Source organism: Megalops cyprinoides, chromosome 19 (assembly GCF_013368585.1).
Source record: "Megalops cyprinoides isolate fMegCyp1 chromosome 19, fMegCyp1.pri, whole genome shotgun sequence".
NCBI lineage: Eukaryota > Metazoa > Chordata > Actinopteri > Elopiformes > Megalopidae > Megalops > Megalops cyprinoides.
The window spans coordinates 20,329,520-20,351,371 of record NC_050601.1 but is presented as its reverse complement, the minus strand read 5'-3'; the positions used below and the strand labels follow the sequence as shown (position 1 = coordinate 20,351,371).

The following is a 21,852-nucleotide window of genomic DNA, read 5'->3' as shown; positions in this document are numbered from 1 at the left end:
TAACCTTCTGGTGGGGCTGTAATATCCTAGTCAGGAAGTCATACCTGGTACATTCTGAGAGCTTTAGCTTCCCCATTGTCCTGGGTTTCATGTTTCTAAAATAGAGGTGATGTTTCTAAAATAGTCAGAACACCTGACACCAACTCCCAAAACTGTCATCCTTTGTTATCGCATACCTCCTGGGACTTGAGACTTGAGACCGCCTCTGTATTTCTTCAGAACTGAAGCAAAAATACAATACTCAAAAACAGAAATGGTAGTTTCCTCCCTGGCTTTCACCACACCTCCACCCACCCCTGGCCCACCATGCTCTTGGGCCCTTAAGGCCTTAAAAAAAGAAACTTGGGTCTCCATAAACCATAATGATTTTTAGATCAGGGAGTCATTGTTGAGACGCCCCACCTCCACCCATCCTGAGATTCACAAAGCCTAGTTCTGCCATCATTGTTCATTATCCCGCATACATCTTCAATAATTCTCAATACTGAGGAGCAAGACAATAACCCCAAGCACAGCTTTAGTTCATATTTCATATTTATTATACAAAATTGTGCCCCCCAGAATACTCGCACATGAAAAAAATACAAAACAAAGAGATAGACAATCAAGCATGGAACGCATCTTGAACGGGTAATTCTCCAAAGTCACCAGTCACCAACCTCCTAAAACTTCAGAGGAACAAAACACTCTGTATACACATTCCATGTGATCTCCATGCAGTGAAAAAAAATGACTGAGGCAGGTTCAGACTCATCATTGGCTGGCTGGATGTGGTTGCCATAGCGACAGTCACAAAACTCTTTGTCAAATGTTGTTATGTTGCTGACAACTCAGAAAGATGAGCAGCAGAGGATAACAGCCAATTTAGAAATGCAGGTGTGAGCTGAAGCACTAAGAGCATGTGTCACTGAGATAATGTCAGACTGCACAAACAGCAAAGATAGCACTACAACAAGCATCCTCATTCTAAAGTATGAATGTCGTTTACAAATAAAAGAAAGGTATTATCTTTCGATACATTCAAATAATTTTATTTAACAATGCACATGTCTTCAAATCATTTTATACACAACACAAGAGTTTGTTTTGGCAATGATTAATACAAATAAAGTGATTTTCAAATGTAGTTTTCTTTTCCTTTTGAAAAGTTATCACATACACAACAACAGAATGCTGGTTCCAGGAGTACCCAAAAGTCTCACACATACACACATGTGCACGTACATACACACTCACACATACGTATGTTGCATGCACCCATCCACACAAGATGCACTCTTGGCAACTAAGACAAAGAGAAAACACACACATTTAAGTCACCATAAGGAAGTTAAGACTGGACCCCCAGATGAACCTAGAGTTTCAATACAAGGCTGTTCAGGCAGTAGGGTTCTGTGGTTTGGAAATTTGGCATGCTAGTCCCCCAAGTACTGAGTCACAATGGCACATTGTTGTCCTGTAGATCTCCTCCCATGAGGATCAAAGACTTTGTAGCAGTAAACATGGCCTATACTAACAGCATGCAGGGCAAGACAGGATGGAGGATTTCAGCAGCGCATTGTACAGGTATACTAAAGGCTGTTTTCCCATTCACTTTCACAAGCCATAATCCTGAAGTAGACTAGTATATTTTGAGAAGGGACAAAGACCTTAATGCAGACACACTGATTCTTGGTGGTGAATGGCTATCCATCAGGAAATGTTTAGAAAGACAGACAGACCACAGCAGAGAGGAAACTGTTAGAACAACTTAAGCTGCACAAACGGGTCTCGATCTCCTTAACAGAGCTAACCATTGGAGCCTGGTCATGCAGTGCTTCTTATATCGTTGACTCCTTATGGCTTTTTGCTTGTGTTGTACTCTGCCTCACTTGTAAGTCGCTTTGGATAAAAGCGTCTGCCAAATGAACAAATGTAAGTGTAGAAATAGTCAGGTTTCATTCATAGTTTGTGAAAAGGCCAGGGAGAAACTGTCCTTTGCATTGGTGCAGAGGGATCGAGTTTTTCTATCCCAAAATATAAAAGAAGGCAAAAACACAAAATAAAAAAAACAACAGAAACATGTTCATTCTTGTCTCATTTGGAAAAATCATTCTAATAATTATTACTGTTACTTTTGTTGTTTGTGGTTAATGGCACCGTAGAACCACAAGCAGTTACTGTGACGTGATATTACATGACAAACCGTGCAAGAGATTCCAACTGACCTTCGTCTTGCAGGATGACAGCTAAAGTTACTTCTAATCAGGTGATTGTACCGTCCATACCAGCACACTGTCTCCCTTTCTTCTGCCCTACAGTGCTGACCCACAGAACCTCACAAAAGACATTAACACTGTCACATCGGCTCAAACGTTCACAAACCCCAAGACAAGAAAAATAAAACACTGGCAAAATGGCTGGCCACCAAAACCACCAACTTAAGCTCTGTTGTGTTATACATTTATGAATGGCATGAAGGTGTGAGGGCTCTGTGCTTGGTGCTTCTCGTGCTTTTATCTGCAATTCCCATTTTAGAAGTTGTGAAGGAAAAAAAAGTATATGAGGACATGATATAAAATGGTGTATTTATTCCGTTCAGTTGTGTTTTAGTCAATATTCATTTCCTTTTTCTGCCATTGCTTCCTCTCTAGTGATGACACCTTTTTTTCTGATTGATTAAGGCAAATTCGGACAGAGTTCCTCTGACGCTGTTTAAAAGCAGGCGGGTGTAATTTTACCGATGTATATCAATCCCCTCTTCTCTCTGTCAAACTCTGAACCCAAATCCCCTCCCCCCCTCCCCATTGCAGGAGTACTGTATATAAATGGCTTGATTATATTTCTCTCAGAAAACATTCAGTGACTCTTGTTGTGTTGCTGGAGCAGTGGCAACAGTTCCCCACCCTTCACGTGCCATGTTTCCTGACGAGACGGCGCCCCCTGCGGCTGCTCAGACGACGGTGCACTTCTTGCCGCGCTTCTTGATGGGTGGGGGACAGAGGACGGCGCGGATCGCCTCGTCGAACACGGTCTTCAGGCCGCGCTGGGTCAGCGCCGAACACTCCAGGTACTTCACGGCACCTGTAGCCAAAAACGCGGGAAAAAAGGAAGGAAGGAAGGAGAGGAAGTTCAGAAAGGCTGACGCAACAACCAGAGCTCTGCAGCCTATGAACTGCTGATGGCTGTTTAACAAAATCACAGCCTTTCACATCAAGCCTAAGCCAGAGCCATATTACATAAAGATACTTTATGTCATATGCATGCTTATTCTATTTAGTATACGTACTCCTGGACACAGACCATCAGAGGACCTTTCCTGTTTAATGACTGCTTCAAAAGAAAGAACACAGGAAGCACCCTGCAATGGCGTCACTGACAATCAATCTTCCAATGGCTTGCCTGCGGCTCTCCTAGGCCAGCTCCACCTGTCTGCCCTGCCCCGCCCACCCTGTCCCCTGCCTCTCACCGATCTCCCGTGCCATGGCCAGGCCCTGGGGGTACGTGATGGGGGCCAGCTTTTTGTCCCGCAGGCGCTCGATGGTGTCCTTGTCATCCCTGAGGTCCAGCTTGGTGCCCACCAGGATGATGGGGGTGTTGGGACAGTGGTGTCGGACTTCTGGGTACCACTGAGACGGGACAGGGAGAAAAACAGGTCAGCACAGGACAGAGCAAGATGGACAGGTAAATCAGCAGGTGAGAGAGAGAGAGAGAGAGGAGAGAGATCAGCACAGACATTTCCCGTTTTGAACAGATCTGATCCCAGGTTACCTGTGAGGGACAGCCACTCTCACCTTAGCTCTGACGTTCTCGAAGGAGGCGGGGCTGACCAGTGAGAAGCATATCAAGAACACATCCTGTGGGGAAACACAGAGAAAGGTACCTTAGAGACAGTCAAAGATGCTCAGTATATGTTAACTTTCTAAAAATGTAAGAAATTCATTTCTGTGAAGGAGAAAAGAAACAGACAATTCTTTTTTGTTTTTGCCAACTCTACGAAATGAACTGATGATACTCTGATGTTAATTATGGAAATACATGGACTTTCTAAAAACACAATAGACATGTCTGACAGATGTTCAGCCCCAGCACAGTTTTAGTGCTGAAATAAGGACAGTCTCGATCATGTCCTATATAGGGTCTGTCTGTAACCAGCACACTGAGCTGTTTGTTACTAGGGCAGAAATAATGGCCAAAAAGAACAGAATAACAGACGATGGTGAGAAAAATCAATTAAGCCAGGACCAGAGTAGAGCTGAAGCAGGGATGGAGTATGGGTTAGAGCAGGGTTAGAGCAGGGTTGGGGCAGAGTGGGAGGAAGGGTGGTAGCTGAGCCAAAGCGGGGTGAAGTAGGGTGGGGGCAGGGTTGGACCGCACCGTTTGTGGATAGGACAGGGGTCTGAGGCGGTCGTAGTCCTCCTGTCCCGCAGTATCCCACAGGCCCAGGTTCACGGGCTTCCCATCCACCATCACATTCGCAGAGTAGTTATCAAACCTGCAGAGAGAAAGGACTGATTTATCCTCTCTCTCTCTCTCACACACACACACACACACACACAAACATATCATCACCCCAGTCTTTCTCTCAATAACAGAAATAAAGAGATACTTTGTTTTCTGTTTTCTGATTGGCTCACAGTGTGGGCTAGTCTGATTGGCTCAGTGTGGGCGGCAGTACTCACACTGTAGGGATGTACTCTCCAGGGAAGGCGTTGGTTGTGTAACTGATGAGCAGACAGGTCTTTCCCACGGCGCTGAGAGGGAGAGTAGGAGGAGAGGAGAGGAGAGAAAGTGAGGGAGGGGGAAAAAGACAGAGAGAAAGAGAGAGTATGACGAAATGCTCTTCGGCTCTCTACTGCCAGCAGTCTACCCACAGCAACGGATCCAGGATCAGCTAACCTGCCTCTGATCCTAATATTGACCATTTTGCGTAAAGGGACTATACTGAACCAGGATCAGTGCTATAGGGCAGAATGAGGAGAGACAGCAATGCACCCCAGAGGACTTCACATAGCTGTGTGTGAGCCCCACTAATCTCTGCCAGGCACAATGACTCTTTCCCCCACACTGTAACGCATGGAGTCTGTCCCAGGAAGCTGAAAACAAAGGGAGGCCAGGGACACATCAGGGACATGTCACCTCCTGCTTAGTTCCTACATTTCTGCAGGACACTGAAACCCAGCTGGGACGCAGTCAATAGTCACAGTGTTACCCACTGGGATGTGATCAATAACCACTGTTGTCACAAGAATGCCATCAATGTACAAAATGTGTCTCTGTGACAACGGACCAGACTGAGGCGTGCACAGCCAGCCCACCTCAGGCACAGAACAAAAGAGACATTTTCACACAAAAATCGAAAGTACACCATTGTGCTTCGCATGGGTGAGTCTGAAGGAAGATTTAACCCCTGTACTCAGCTGATACAACTAACATGCCTTACGCACAAAAGGGCAATTTTCTCTGGGGTTTTTCAAAAATATATACAGTCACATTCCAATACAGTCAGCTGGGTCTTCTATTCCACCACTCTTGTTTTTCCTGCCCTGAGCAATCACAGAGCTTGATTCCTTCAGTGTTGCTTATGACTTCCAGGTAGTAGAAGGGTGGTGTCCATCTATAGCCTTTGCAGAATAGCCTAGGGACATGTCCCCAAATAGGATGCATTCTGGCATGATATTACAGTTCCTGATAATGTTACAATTGCTGTATAAATACACTGATATTTACATACACAAACATTCATTTATCCAAATCCTCCTTTCTATACTAGAGGTAAATATGTGCATACATATTTTATTATGGCAGTACTGAGTGCAGCAAATATGGTACATAGGCAATATGACCTACACCAGTGTAAAATATTACTTACCTTTCACAGGTAACATTAGTTTTCCCTCATAGTATCACACTAGGGAGGGGTTTTGAATATGTAATAATAAACATTACAGATATTATATAGATTATAATATATTATACAGATGTTTTATTATTTTTATATAAAACTGTGGGAGAGAGCAGCGCCACACCCACTTCAGTCTGGCTAATGTCGGGTGCCTCCTACGTCAGACACACAATGAGCGATGAAGAGCTTTTAATGGTATGCACATCTCCCTTTGTTATCAGCTATGATTATCCTCTGGAAGTGTGTGCGCGTGTGTGTGTGCGTCGGTTCGGAAAGTGAGGGGGTTGCAAGGTGGCAGCATGGTGAGAATTACGCAGTAACCTAGGAAACAGGGTGTATGTGTGTGGGGGGGGGGGTGATAAGTGGGTGGAGGACACTGTGCTGGTATGAAGAGTGTCACAGCTAAAGAGGACTCTGGCTCTCACCCCCTTATGTGGGCCACCGAGCTGTGACAAGAGGGTACCTGAATAAGCCAGTGAAGCCAGATGCTAAAGGGGAGGAGCTTCACCCGGTCATGTGACAACAACAACTCCTCAGGAGTAACTCTTTGTGGCGCAAACCTTCGGTCCTCCACAGGTATGACTCTGCTAGACAACCTCACTTCTCCTTAGCGGTGTGTGAGACAGAGAAAATGAAGTGTGTGGAGTGTGTGTGCGTTCACTGAGGGGCTTGTGAGACATTCCTAACCTGGAAAACAAATTCCTCAATAGTCTGTGAAAGACCATGTGGACTCAACAAATACAGCCACAAAAGAAACCCGGCACCATACAGTGGAAGGGTGCTGATTCCTCAACAGAAAAAACGATAAATGGAGGGAAAAAAATCAATAGATGCACAATCCCCTGGCAGAACAAGTTATCACTAATGTGTACAATGCATTAAAATTGACATGCATTAATAGGGATTCAATTATAACAACGCTCTTGTACAGGTGGACCTGTGGGTCATGTGGACCTTAATACTTAATTCAGTTTCTCAGCAATGGTACACTCTTTTCAAATTATTTCTCTTGAATACATATGGCACTGTAAAGACGACTGTAACGTCCCATACGAATGCCTTAACTGGGAGATAAAATTCTGGAAGCGACATCCTATTAATGTATTTATCAAACGCTCGTTGTTACTTTGGACATCATAATTGCGGTTGCCCACGGTCTAACACCCTTCAGGGCGCTTGAACTACATTAGGTAGGCTACCGGTACCACCACTTCACTGCTAAAACTGAGACCTGCTCCAGTCCCCACCCCAGGCGGAAACCATCGCATCATTTTTCTCTGTGCAGCACTAAGCGAATATATATCAGAACCGCAAAAGATAATTGAAATGGATGAATCAAATATTCACGGACAAAATATAAGCCTTTAAAATAAAAAGACACCCGTACACAAGAACAAGTACATGCGAATGAGCTACGCGGGCAGAGTAGTCACCGTGTAGGTGTGAAAACATTACATCATATCATACCGATCATTAGAATGTGCTCGGCTCATCGACAGCTTGTAGGCACACTAGGTCTATCTCGTACTGTACAATTTGATGGGGATTGTGATAGCTCCCCAAATATAAAATAACACTACTGACTGTAGTCGTATGCTATATATTAAGTCCTGGAAGCCACTGAGCAAAAAATGTTTTAATTTTAACATTTAAGGTATAACACGCTGTAGTCTTCGTTCACGTTTTGATCACATCGCTCTTCATAATTTCCCCCAGTACGAAGTCGGTAAAATAAAGATAACATTCAATTGCGGGTGGGTGGCATTTCAGTCAAAATGGGTGACAAATTTCCAAAAACAACAAAATGCTCACACTTATCAGTGGAATTCAAGCCATTTGATCAGCTGGCTAGCTAACGTTACCCATTCTGCCCGAAACTGGCCCCAGCCCTTCTTGCAACAATTGCATTCTCCCGATATTGCCTGAATCTAGCACGGAAAACGTTACATTTTCTTTTACGTTTAGAATATTTGTTCTTACCCATCGCCGACAACCACGCATTTAATGGCCTGCATTTGCAGCGTAGGAGGGTGTGTCAAATGGCAGACTCCTGAATCTGTTTAATTGCAACAAATACTGGTAGTGATTTCAGATCTGTATTAATTACAGGTCTATTTCACGACGCGCACAAGCTGGAACCGCAGAGCCGAAGCACGAGAAGTGCCGAAGCGTCCGGAAAAGAACGAGCCAATTAAAAGCGATAGACGTAAATTCTTGCTACGCTACGAGGCAGCATCGATGCGGTCCGCCACTGGCAACTACCTGGTGGGGATGGAAACCTCCAGTTTACATCACAATGCAACTTAACTCTTTTCGTAGCGGAAATGCTGTGTGCCACCACCTCTGTGAACAAGTCACGGTGCGATTTTTACACTGCGAAACAGTTCAGGTACAGTATAATTAAAGCGTTTACACTATAATTAAAACTCAGCTCAAATTGAGCAAGGATGCTGACAGAATCAGTTGGTAGACGAGAAACACTAAAAAACTAAACGCAAACAAAACAAAAACAAAAAATCATACCAGTCATACCAGTTTGTGTGAATTACAAAAAATACTTTCTTCAAACAGGGTCTATAAACCTTCAAATTACTGTACACACAAATAATTTTAAATGGTACAAACAGTGACATCACTACCTGAGAAGCGAGCATAAAATTGGGTCAGAGTCATTGAGAACAGCAGCACTAAATCTGGCACAGCAACAACATGCTTTTCATTCACCTAAATTAGGCACAAAGTGTTTGTTCTAAAGGGTCAAATCAAGGTTGTTGAAACATTTAAGCCTAATAAATGTACACAAAAAAAGAGAATGCCTGTACTCTTGACATTCATCATGGTGTTGACAAAAACCAGATTTTTTGCTGCTCTCTATTGGTTAGTCTGGCTATTAAAGCAGTCTCTCGACCCTTATCTGAAAGTCAGTAAAGTGCGCATGAACCATAACAATCTGCACCATATGGCTGGAAACATTGAATCAAGACATTGAATGCTTGTACAGCTTCTGAACACAAACACCTTAACGATGTCAGTAAGGAGTTACATGTATACTTGTACAACTTTAATAAGATCTTGCATAACATCAAACTGCTACATGATTATACAGTACCAAGCCAGTGAAAGTAATTTTAACAGAATACTATCCCAAGGATTTTGTACAGTCCTAAAAAGGGCTGTCTTCCCCCATCAGATGCTTGAAATGGCAATCGGACAATTCAGTCTATCTTAAGACTGAATTGTCCAAGAAAAAAAAGAGGATCTTTGAAGAGCAGAAAGTATATAAGGTTAACTATCATTCTATTCACTTTCTTTTCTTCAGTCAAAACTCCCTAGATGGACATAAAACTCAGGGAAAGCCTTTGGCTTTAGTGAGTGGTGATACCTTTCCACCTCTGATGTCCTGCAAACACAAATTCGGTAGCTGCAGAAATTAAGTAAAAACACGTAACAAACAAGAAAACATGGAAGCTGAAATTCTTTTAATCAGGGACAAGGTTAAGGACAAAGCACACTGTGGTTAGAACGCTTTCTAGAGTTTTTCCATCCAAAGTCTTCAAATGGGATCCACATGCTGGCACAGCCGTTTCACTGCAGAAAGGTGGGGTGCAACACACAATGCAATAATTCACACAGGCGATAATTCAAACATCCAACTTCAACCACTTTTGTCACATGCTTTACATCCCCAACAGACAGTTGTAGGTACACGTCACACACCACATCCACCCACACACACACACACACGCACAAATCCCACAGACACAATGAAAAGAACAGACTTTAATGCGTTTTAAGAATTTATTCATTTTTTTATTGCTTGACCTGCCAACAGGACAATCTATACCAAAAGGAGTATAACTTCAGCACATCCAGTAAATCAAACCTTATACAGTCATAGAATAAGGGTAGAAAAATGGTCCTCCGACAGCCAGCAGTTCTCCGGACTGCAGGCTTTAACAAACTGAAGAAGCTGAGCAACGGGCGAGCACGAGTCTGTGCCCTGAATGCGTGAGCTAAGGCAAACTGTCAACCTTTCGTCTGTACATTACATACTTGAATTGCAAGGACTGGTAAAGCTATCACGGTGATTAATATTATAACTTAAAAAAAAAAGGAACAAACATAACTTCCTAGCTACAACAATCAAAATATTCAGTCAGTAAATAAAAAGTGAGAATTAAAAAGCAAGATGTGAAGAGAGAAGGGACATAGCGGTTTTTCGTTCAGATCATCGTTCATCAGGGAGGTAAAACCAACGCACAAAAATAATATATTAAACCAAGCATCAAAAGCCACAATTAAAACCATGGAATCTCCATCACCTTTCAGCCAATCTGTTCCTTCAGCCAAGACAGTGTTTTACCCACTACACACTTTCCCTGCCACCTTTCTCACTGACTGGACTGGATTTGGCCAGCTCGGGCCAAGACAACTCTTCATTTTTATCGCATTCTGCACAAAAATTTCAAATAATGTCAGCAATTATTTATCAATAATTAAATCACAACACAAGCCACTGGTTCTGGAGGAAGCAATCCCTGTTAATACATGGCACTGGCAAATGGTGTCTACGTGTTGCTACAGCTGTAACATGGTCACAACATTACAGGAATGAAAGAGCAGCTTTACCTGGGATTGCCCCATGACCTCTACCTGCTCACTTCCATACAGCTTGATCAACTCATGTTTGCACAATACAAATGGGTCTGTTTCAGTCACAAAGATGGAACTGTACCACTGTCTTGACTCCATTTACTCCCTGTGGTTTACTGTGGTCTAGTCACCATGAAGGAGGCGCAAAAAAAAAAAAACAAAACAGATCTACACAATGTCCTGGACTCATGGCAGATCAAATCTCAGCAATACATCATCTGAACAAAGGACTTTTTACAGGTGAAATTTATTTTCTTTAAAATCATACATCAAAGTGACAAGAAGTCTCAAACTTTTAAATCAATCTAATTTTCTTACACAGCGATTCTACTTCTATCTCCATTTGGATAGGAGCACAGCTAATGTAATATGCAAGTCAGGAAATCTCCACCCTTTGGAGATTTAAGACACGCTCCCACTTTTTTGGTGGGGAATGAAGTTTTATTTAAACATAAACCTCACAGCGTAAATCTAACCATTTGCGATGCTGCTTTGAAAACATACTGGGAACACTTATAGTTACCTTCAGCTGCATAAAATCAGCCAGTGGCAGATAAAATACAACCCATACTGTCATGCGTTTGTTTGCCGACAATAGAAAATTGTTTCTTTAATGTGAACTCTGCCAAAAAAAGAAAAAAAAAATTACTTGTGTTGTAGCTTCTCACCTTGAAAACACCCAGTAGCCATGTTGACATGCTCTGGAACGACCCAGTTGGGTTTGACTCCCAACTAAAGCACAGAATGCAGGCACTTTTTTGACGTTACTTTACAGTGTAGCAGTTTTTTTTCCAGCTCGGTGTAGCAGAGATTATAAACTTCCCCAAAGCAGATTACACTTTAGCGGGAGTTCAGATCACAGAACGGCACCATCAAGCCAATGCATCACAAAACATACTTTGCATTTTTTTTTTCACGCATTTAAAGGTACATATAAAATATTTCCCAGCTGGAAAGCTCAGAAAACGTCTCAAAACTCAATGGTACGGCATTGTGCTGTAAAAAGGTAGTCGATCTGCATGTACTGGTGTTCTCCTTGAACCAACCAATGAGAATAACACAAAGGGCAGTCCTTCATCAATGAGCCAACATGCATTCCCTGTATCTGATACTGCCAAAGAAGAGACACCTTTTTTGGGAGAGTTTCCTTAAATCACGTAACTGGGGACCTAAAATAAACTGAATTTATGGAAAAATATGCTTTAAGAAAATGTTTAATCTTTCAACTTGCTGTCAGTCCCAACTACAGCACTACACTAATTCACTCTATACATAGAAGTAACAATAATAACAGTAATTACAATAATGGTAAAATAATAATAATTATAATAGTGCTTATAAAGGAAAATACATGAACACATACATTACAGAACTGTGAATAAACAATTTGGCGTACAATAAGAAACGTAACAGGAAACTGGTAAATACTGGAACACGTTTAAGACTTAAAAAGCATTAATCACCCTCAGGCTTCTCTCAGAACTGGGTTGCTCACAAAAAAAAAAATTCCTTGTTATACAACAAAAGGTTAGACCTGGGTGAGGCCCAGAGATGCAAAAGGTTGCCTTGGTTATCTCAGCTCTGCGAACTCTGCCTTTAAGGCCGGTGTATATTTGCGGGGGGAAAAGCAGAATCAGAGCCTGGCAGCCGGCGTCTCACACGCATCCACGGTGTGAGCTGACTGGTCTGCGGAGAGGGCCCCCGCCCGGCGCTCCAATCACTCATGACAAATCCGAATCATGCACCATCGTGCAGTGGTGCATTCAGGGTTCTCTGTGACCTGTACAACTCCTCCCGTCAGTGTCTGGACATCCCTCCACCTCACTGCTTCTGATCGCCCAATAACAGACCAGCGTCGCATACGGAGCTCAAAATGAGACCACGCCACCACACTCTGCCAGACCCACGGTTTGCGTCACCGCCCGGAGCTATCCTGCAATATTTGGCACTGGCTTGGGGGCGGAGTACATGTGCTAACACAACAACGTCCTGCATATAGCAGTAGAAACTCTCTTAAGATAGAAAAGAAAGGTGAAAAATTAAATAAAAAAAACTGAAGATGCAGCTGAGACACCCAGGGGAAGAAAAGGACTGGACGGTACGTGATTGGGGGTGGGGTGGACTGGGAGGGTCTATTCAGATGAGGGACATATTTACCCACCTTAACTCAAAACAATACTGGAATTTGTTGCAGCAATGGAAAAACTAGCAGGCGCATATAAACATTTTTAATATATATATATGTATATATAGATTTATATATCACAAACTGTGCAAAAAATATAATGCTTATGGTCATTTACCCCTAATATATACTCATATATACTGTATAATGTGCAACTGTTACAATAAAAACAACAGAGCAGGTCACCATAGTAATAATGGTGTTTCAAACTTCTAGTTCCCTCCAAAGAAACAACTGAAAAACAACAGCGGCTCACTGGCTTTCAGCTTCAGATTCCAGGCCTAAAATCCAAAAACAGGCACACTAAATCAAACATTCAGCAAACTCATTTCAGCCACTCAACAAACAGAACTACTTTTTTTTTTTTTTTACTCCTTCAGTTCCTTCTTGTTCCTCACTGTTCTAGGACAGTCTCCCGCAGTGATCGCATTTGGCTTATTTTTCTGCACACGAGAGAAAGGAACTGCGGGACAACCGTAACCGCTGCTGTTTTTGTTCAGTTTCATGAAGAATGCTAGAGATTCTGCCTTGTGGAAAGCTTATGAAGTATAAATGTAAAATGTCCTGCTGGGTTCATATAAAAAGACAGACAGGTGGACAGACAGACAGGCAGGCAGGCGAGGCAACAATGTGGCTGGGCAGCTGGGTGTCAGAAAAAAATAAAGGCAAAAGGAAGAAACCCAGAGGGAAATAAAGCGATAGGATTGGTGGACCCTGCAGTAAGGGGAGGGGCTGGGAGGGGGGGGTAGTTTTAGACCGACAGTGACACGAAGCTGTTGTACTGTTGGATGTTTCGCTTGAGAATGTCTGAGCAGGGGCCCAGGACGCGCTCGAAGCGCGGGCGGTCCAGCTTCACGCACTTCAGGGGGCCGCGGGAGACCACGGTGGCGGCGCGAGGGCGGTTCATTAGCAGGGCGATTTCACCTGCAGGGCAGGACACAAGAGAGCTCAGTTTCAGTTTTCCAGGCTATTCAAAATTAAACACCACACTCTCAATGGCGGTGAGAGAACAGTATCTTCTGCTGGCGGCTAATTTCATATGCGTTTGTGAGAGTGAGCAACAGGTAAAATGAAACCCTGTTCCAGGGTAGACAGCCAGTCTCCCCCCAGCGCACGGGAGTTTAACACAGAGAAGTGAAGCTCTGAGGAATTTCTCACCAAAATAGTCTGAGGGCCCCAGCCGTCCAACCTCCACAAACTCCTCGTTCTCAGACCTGCGCTGCAACACTGCTGCAGAACCCTGTGGAGATACAAACACACACACACACGGTCAGCCTGGTCATACCCAGAGACACAGCAAGCCAGCATTGTCATAACCAGCCAGAAGATCAGACAAGTGTATGACACCCTTCAATGGGTTTAACAGGCACTGAGATAAGTTTACATTTTATTTATTACTCATGCACATTTTAACCAACTCAACCATAATAATAAAGGATGACCATCAGGAATACTGTACGGTGGAACAGTGAATGTGGCTGTCAGTTTACACAGCATACACAGCAACACACACACACACACACACACACACACACACACACACACACACACACCTCGAGGATGATGAAGAACTCATCCCCTGGCTCTCCCTGGACCACAATCTTCTGCCCGTCTTCAAACTGCACGGTCTCCAGGGCGTCGGCCACCGTGAGGCGCTCCCACTTCTCCAGCGACTCTGCAGAGAGGAAGCACAGCCAGTCACCCCCCCGGACACCACTGCTGCACACTGAGGTGTGCCGTGTACCAGCTCATCCTGCCATTAAAGCCGATGGAAATGCAGTTACAGCCAATAAGCGGTTAAAAAAAAACAATATGCTGGGAAATCTTCCAGATGGTTTGGCCTTACACATCATAGACGGCAATGCCAACCGAAACAGCCCTACTGATATTCCTGATTTGCATGTTATTTATGTGACGCATAAATACGCATTAACATGGTATTAGTGTTATAATCCAACAACCGGCCGTGTCTGGCCTAACACGGATGAACTGTGACACTGCTGTGCAATGACAGGAAAAAAAAGACTATGCCGATTCGTGCGTGTAGACTGAAGCGTGCGCATCTCCAAGATGACCGGTCATTTGAAACAGCGCTCGTTACAGAAAACAATTACAAATAATCGGTGACCACGTTGCTGTGTGTTCCGAAGGCAGTGGCTAACGCTGACAACAGATGTAGCACCGGGAACAGCTCCTTCACAGAGCATCGGTAGCTCATCACGCAGAAGTCTAACATTTTGTTTCCATGCGAATGTGTATAACTCTGACATTAGTAACAGGGCACTGTGGCTGGTGTTTGGTCATTTGTGACTGATCATACGTTTGCATGCATGGTTTCATTGGCTACATTGCTAAGACCAGCTCTGGACCTATCATGTTGGTTTCTCTTCTGTCCAATGCAAAAACAGAGGTCCATGGTTACCATTAATGTAATGGTTACTGAAAATAATTTATATGACAGAATATTAGCAATTTTATGCACAGACCCCGGCGTGTCATTTACAAGTTGGATCTTGGGATACAATGGGACACAGACAGTGTTACTTCCCAGCGTTGATGTCTCAGATAAAAACGGTTCCCACATAGTGCCTTTATTTTCACAGGCTCAACTCCCTGTGTACTCTACCTCAACTTTAGAATTGATAAAAAACACTTTTTAATTATTCCACTAGATGGCAGCAAACTCCAGGGCAATATCAGTGCATCAAAAAATGTACAAATATAACCCAAACTTACCCAATATTGATACTTTACTGAGAAATTCTTCATACATCTTCCTCTTTCTTAAAGTGCTTCCCTGAAAGACAGAGAGTTGAAGCGCATTATTATATTTCCTCTCTGTATTCAGTTCTCTTGGGTTTTCTTCCAGTTGCATTGTCTCTGCTGTAAATGACCTGTGCCGTGAGCAGTCACAGACGGAAACCAGCAGTGATAATTACCATCAGTATCCTCCTGTAGCTGTCTCTGTCGATTCCCCACAGCTTGACATTGGTCTTAGCCCTCACACTGGCGGCTCTGGGGGTCCCATAGATCAGAGCCAGCTCCCCAAAACTGCCCCCCTCTCCGATACTGGTGACCCATTCATTGTTCACGTACACCTGCCAATCACAACCCAAAGAGGGGTTTCACACTTGGGAACGACAAACAAGAGCACAGGCAACTTCTCACTACAGACATGTCTAAGGGAAGAAAAAGTCACAAGGTACCAAGGCATTCTCACTGCCTTAAGCAAGTACCAGACTCATCATACAGCACCGGGGTGCTGCTTTCTCTATACTGGATGTTAACATCGGACACATAATCCTCAATTTTGACCACATTTCATTCTTTTTGAGGAAAGTCACACAATCATTGAAATGCATTTAATTCGCAATGAACTGAGATTAACTAGTATATTTATGTTAGAGAGGTCAGTATGATTAGTATTCTAACCTAAATAACCAGGGTATTGCTGCAATCTGAGACTGACAAATTTTGCACTTTAAGACTGAAATTTCACTGGACAAATGCTGCTTCTCACTGAACAATTTTGCTGCTACGACTACTACTGTCTATCTTTTAGATTTTTTAAAAGTCTTATTCCTTTCCTCACACTCTGTAACTTTATACTCATATTTATATAGTTATTTACTTATTTTTATCTTTAATGGTGTATTATTGTGTGTTTCTTCTTCCTGATTTTAGCTATCACTGAACCGGGACCTGAGTATCTCATTTCGTTCCTTGTCATGTACAACACCTCCTGGACGGTTTCAACATGTTAATGTTGAAATGCTTAAATAAAATAAAACATCAACTTACATCCATTTCCCCTTGGTCAATGACGTAGAAGTTATCGCCTTCATCACCTAGGATTGGGGGAAAAATAACATTTGTGAGTGGAAAATTTTCTTAGCTGGAATTTGTGGATGGAAGTATTATTTTGTGACCAAAAGAAATCCAACCTTGCTGAATGACCGTCTCTCCAGCAATGTAAGTGACAGAAAACATGGCGTCGAATATATCGCTGCAAAACAGGGGACATGAACAGTCAATGCAGTTCCAACAATGAATATAGTTTTTCACTAAAATATTTTTGTCAATGGGCACATGGGACTATTCTCTGAATGATCAGCAGTAATTTAACTTATAACTGTAATTTTAATTTTTTTTTTAACTCTTAAGGAAAACATTTGTATATGAACCCCAGGGAAAGCCTTTAGTTTGACACACTGATGTAAAAGTCAATGACTCTTCACAGCTGTGTTACAAATGCTTGGTACATTTAAAGAAACACTTTCTAAACTCTGATAAGCCTGTTAGAGCAAAGATAACTCCGTTACCTCCTTTCGTTGTCATCCAGATGGGCAAAAAGCACGTTCTTCTCAATTGCTTTTGCTAGGGCCGCCATTGTCTTGTAGTCTTTAGGAATAACCTGTGGAAAACATGGATTTAAAATACGAGCCATAATTACAAACGATTACATTTTCTTTGTTTGTGAAGTATGGTATCATGCAACACAATGCAAACAAAAGCCTATGATGTTGGACTGGGACTCAAAAACAGTGGACTGCATCTTCAAAGAATAAAACACTGCAAAAGAAAACTATGTTTTCCATTGACATATAGGGAGAATCCGCCAATTACTGAAACACTAAGTTTTGCAGGCTCATTAACAGAAGACATTTCTGTGTATTATAATGTATCACGTAATATATGGAGTTTTTACATCCCTTAATCATTTTAAAAATGGCTTATCATTGCTGAAGTGCATTCTGGGAAAGCAGTCGATCACGGTCAGGATGGCCACTAGTCGTGGTTGTGTGAAGCAGTGACAGAAAAGTGAGGCTTTGTTAACCCCATAAGGGGCAGGGACTCACAAGACTTTTCAACAGTGAAAAACTCATAAAAGTCCAAATCAGCCAATGAGTAACTGAGGCCTGAACACAGGCCAGGTCCTCCCTATACTGAAGTCCATGAAACCTTGCCAGACTCTCAATGGTGTGAGGTAAATTTCTGGAGAAATTGGGGGTGGAGGGGGGCAGTCACCTTCCTGACGTAGGACGCGGCGTCCTCCTCGGTGTAGACCTCGGCGCTGATGGCACCGCGGCGGCGCCGCCCCTTCACCACCGGGTTCATGGGCGGGGAGATCTCGTCCTCCCGGGAGTCGGAGCGCGAGCTGGGCTTCTGCTGACTGAGGACCTGCTTGGCCTCCTCCTGCAGACAGACACACGGGATCCGTCCGTCTCTTACCACACGCAGTCGGTCTCAGCTCTCACGGCACTAGCTTTGCTTTGTGTCAGTTCCACTGACTTTACCAGGCGAATTAATCAATGAGCCAAATACAAATTTCACTAAAGTTACACATTTCCCTACACACATGCACCACGTACCAAAGTGCTACATGAACTTCATAGAAGTTTTTATTTGAGTTCAGTTTCATCAAACAATAATGATGTCAATACATTTTTTCTTTTCACAGGGTTAGGGCTAAACTGGGGAAGAGTATAAAATGTGATGCTATTATAATACCAATGCACAGTTTTTCCTTTTAGCTGTAGCTGCACGCCACTTTGCTTTGTTCGCTGAATCTAGGTAATCAACGTCAGAAGCTGGGGGAAATACCAGTACATGGCTATTGCTGTAGGAGCTCTGTTTGACCCTTGATTTAACTGAAGGAGGGCAAAGTAAATATCTGATTGGTAAGGGTCAGATAGTAACGGTCGCAGCTGAAATCTGCTCTTTTTCCTGGCCACGCCCACCTTCTCCAGCCTCTCGAAGTACTCCCTGAGGAAGGCCATGGGCCGCTCGGGCCTGGCGGTGCACAGCTGCACGATGCAGTCCTTCAGCAGCTGCTGGACATTGTGCTTCTGCACATACATCTCACACTCCCGCAGGCTCCGCTCCTCCTCGCTGCTCCCGGTGCCCGACGCCATGGTAACCTGCAGATAAGCCGCGCAACGCGCCCCAGGGGAGGAAGTGATGTCAGTTTAAGAAGCCCAGACAGCACAACAGGAAAACAAACCACAAAAAAACTAAAAGAATTCAAGTCATCTGAAGACAACTGCCCATTTAAAATAAGTCTGGCACACCAAAAGACGGGTAAATCAGAAAAATAAATGTATGTTTTTTCTTAATTTACTTTAATGCCAAGGCCAATATTTTCACCGATTTCGACAGCTGGAAAATTCCCTTTCTATTACTTATGTTTCTAGTCCCTTTACTTAAACGTTTGGATTTCAAAACTGAAAATACACACACACACACTCATAATAACCAGCTTATGACAGCCCTGTGTCACTGTTCACTGGTGCAGTAAGGTCACCAACCATCAGTAGATTTAGAGACAGACTGACAGAGAGACAAACCATGACATCTGACTGTAAGCTCAGAAGGAAACAAAAACCCATACAGCCACATTCATTCACTTATTTACAGCAATCAAATGTCCTTTCCCCTGAGCATATCCAAACTTACACTCCTACTGGTACCCAACACTGGAACATTATAATCACTTTATGGCTGTCGTGAACACTTGCAAAGCTGCCATTTCAGAACCTGTCAACAAAGGTGCACCTCTCAGGAAAAACCGGGGTGAATGGACTTTGTTCATGACCTTGGCAGTAACAATCAAATAGGGCAATCTGCTCTCTTTGTAGAAGAACAGGAGGTACCGGTGTACACGGGTATTTGAGATTCAAGAACTAAACATACAGGGAATGTCTCCACCCCCTGTACAGACAATGAAATATATATGCACAGAACCACTACGTTCTCAAAGTTTTTGATTGTTAGTTCTTCATCTTATTGACCTCCAAGGGGCACTGATGGAAGGAAAACAGGTATTTTTCCATCAGTTAGTTGGGATGAACAAAAACTACAAGATTGACAGCCCTGTCGTGCATTGATAACCAAGTCTCTGCACAGATAACCTCAGTTTCTTGGTATGAAAAATGTGCTGAAGTGAACTGATAAACTCGTCATCTCATTTTGCTAGGAGGGCTGGCATCTCGAGATTCTTGTCTGTATGCACTGTCGTTTACAAAGCAACATGGACCTCTCCACATTGGCAAACAGAAAAAGGAAACCCGCCTTTAGTGGCCCCCGCCTAAAACCTCTATGAAACCTCCATTCCAGAGCACACTTCATTCGTGCTGTGTGTCCAATGCAAGCAAATGCGTTTACCACCACTGCTAAAGTTCTTACGATAAAAGGAGCCGCCGCTGCACGCGTTAACCCAAGCTGATACTCTTATCCCGTAGGGCTGCATTCCGGCGGGTTTTTCCAACTCTACAGGAGTAAGCTAACCTGGTTTAAACAGGAATTAGCTGGTTAAAATTCCGACCAGGTGTCGATATATTGCGCTACATTATTGTTATTGTACATATAGTGCAATTATCAAATTCTGCGCAGCGAGGACACTCTTGACGCTCAGCTGCAGGCTGAACTGCAGCAGCCCTGACATTAAAGGCGGTGGTCCTAATGGGGTTTCATTTTAACGCGGCGTTTGTGGGTTTGATTGCACCCAGAATAACGGAAAAACGGGAACGACAGCACCCCGTCAATGACTTTAACCACTAAACAGTATACAGTAGTGGCCAGAGAGTGCAAACGATTCCGTGCCTTGTCACCTCATTTCGAACTGGTCGAGCGGTAACATTTACTTGCATAGAGATACTACACCGACTTGTAACAAGCTTGTGTACAGCTGTAGAGCATTTCTATCCAAACATAATGTCACACTGACCATTCACATACTAGTTGGATGGTGATCAATAACGCATTAACTGCACTGCTAATTGAATTCACTAGCCTCCAGCAACTTGGAAATGAATTCAATTTCAGTACAATCGATCTCCACACTTGTTTCCCTGTACTGGTTTAGCTAATGCTGGTTTAAACGGAGCCAAAACCTGGCAAACAGGCGATGACATCTACTAATCAGACAACTTGCATCATATTAGAATGCATATTAGCCAGTTCGCTAGCCAGCCTGATGTTACTGAACCAGACGTTTAAACTTATTTGTCATAAATGTGATGGTGGCTGGCCTGGCTGGACAGCTCAACAACTAGCTTTATTAAGAACATAAGGGGATGTTTAGATTTGTTTAAATATAGGACACTAAAAAGCTAGTTGTATTACAGCCACGCTAGCTAAGTAAAACTTTTTCCATCTGGCAAGGCCAAAGGTTTGGCTTCCTCTACATTACCAGAGGGCTGTACTTGTTGTTAGCCAGCTAGCAGATAACGATCTCCCTCATAACACAAGTTGACATGCACTTCCGACTGGACTGACACACACCGACGAGCCACATTTAGACAGGAACGCGTCTTTAATCAAAAGCAGGTAAAACAGTTTAGATGCAAACTGACTACAGGTTCATTCTCGGAATATGCAGGAAGCTATACTAGCTAATCTGAACTTTCAGAGTCGAATGGATATATTTGAGGGCCGCAGAGCCCCGCTCACAATAACGCCATCTTGGAAAACAGCTAGCTAACTTGCGCTACAAAAAACAAACGGGTGACACGAACGATAGCTTGCTACGTCAAATGCTTCTCCCGCGTGCAATGTCATTGAATTAAATAAAAATGCATGCTAGGAATGAATGGCCCAGTGCTTACCCGATCTGTTCGCAGTTGTCGCGCTTTTTTGGTACTGTTTGTTCCCCCTGACACTGCCACAAACTCTCGCCTGTTTTTACAGTCCTTGGATGGCTGCCCTACCGGAAACGAGTCAGAACCAATCAGAGACAGCCTTTGACGTCAATGCGCCTCGATCTGACAACGCTGGTAACCCTTGACAACCTTAAAGGGCAAGCTTTAAACGAAATCGTGACGCCAGAGGGGCGAAAAACCCCCTAATGCACTGTCGGGAATATGCATTCACTCTGACGCGGAACATGCTATGGGGACCACAGCCTGACACATGTGTCACAATCTGGTGCTTAATGAAATTCGCTTACTGCCATTAAAGAACTATAAATGCTTATTTATTTTGATTGCCACTTCACGTCTAATGTAAGTTTTAAATCTGAACCCATTGCCCTAATGTGCCCATATTTGAGATTATCTGCCTAAAACGCTTAATTTCTCAGTTTCTAGCATGTACTGTACTGATGCATGTAGAAGTTTGGAATAGGACATTA

General features: G+C 43.3%; 2 protein-coding genes across 2 annotated transcripts; both read right to left on the bottom strand.

Annotated features, from left to right (window-relative positions):
• Nucleotides 1-1,130: 1,130 nt before the first annotated feature.
• LOC118794226 (ras-related C3 botulinum toxin substrate 3-like) lies at nucleotides 1,131-8,036 on the bottom strand. Its single transcript, XM_036552434.1, has 6 exons — nucleotides 7,865-8,036; nucleotides 4,662-4,733; nucleotides 4,357-4,474; nucleotides 3,774-3,836; nucleotides 3,449-3,608; nucleotides 1,131-3,063 (listed from the first exon to the last, which is right to left on the bottom strand). Exons 1-6 carry the CDS (start codon nucleotides 7,897-7,899, stop codon nucleotides 2,933-2,935), a joined length of 579 nt encoding a protein of 192 aa, XP_036408327.1. The 5' UTR covers nucleotides 7,900-8,036; the 3' UTR covers nucleotides 1,131-2,932.
• Nucleotides 8,037-13,079: 5,043 nt separating this feature from the next.
• On the bottom strand, nucleotides 13,080-21,446 carry prkar1aa (protein kinase, cAMP-dependent, regulatory, type I, alpha (tissue specific extinguisher 1) a). The gene is made up of 11 exons (XM_036552575.1): nucleotides 21,329-21,446; nucleotides 18,464-18,643; nucleotides 17,751-17,918; nucleotides 17,045-17,136; nucleotides 16,667-16,728; nucleotides 16,524-16,570; nucleotides 15,662-15,820; nucleotides 15,459-15,519; nucleotides 14,276-14,397; nucleotides 13,881-13,962; nucleotides 13,080-13,646 (listed from the first exon to the last, which is right to left on the bottom strand). The coding sequence occupies exons 2-11, from the start codon at nucleotides 18,635-18,637 to the stop codon at nucleotides 13,474-13,476; spliced, it is 1,140 nt and encodes a 379-aa protein (XP_036408468.1). The 5' UTR covers nucleotides 18,638-18,643; nucleotides 21,329-21,446; the 3' UTR covers nucleotides 13,080-13,473.
• Between the last annotated feature and the right edge of the window lie 406 nt (nucleotides 21,447-21,852).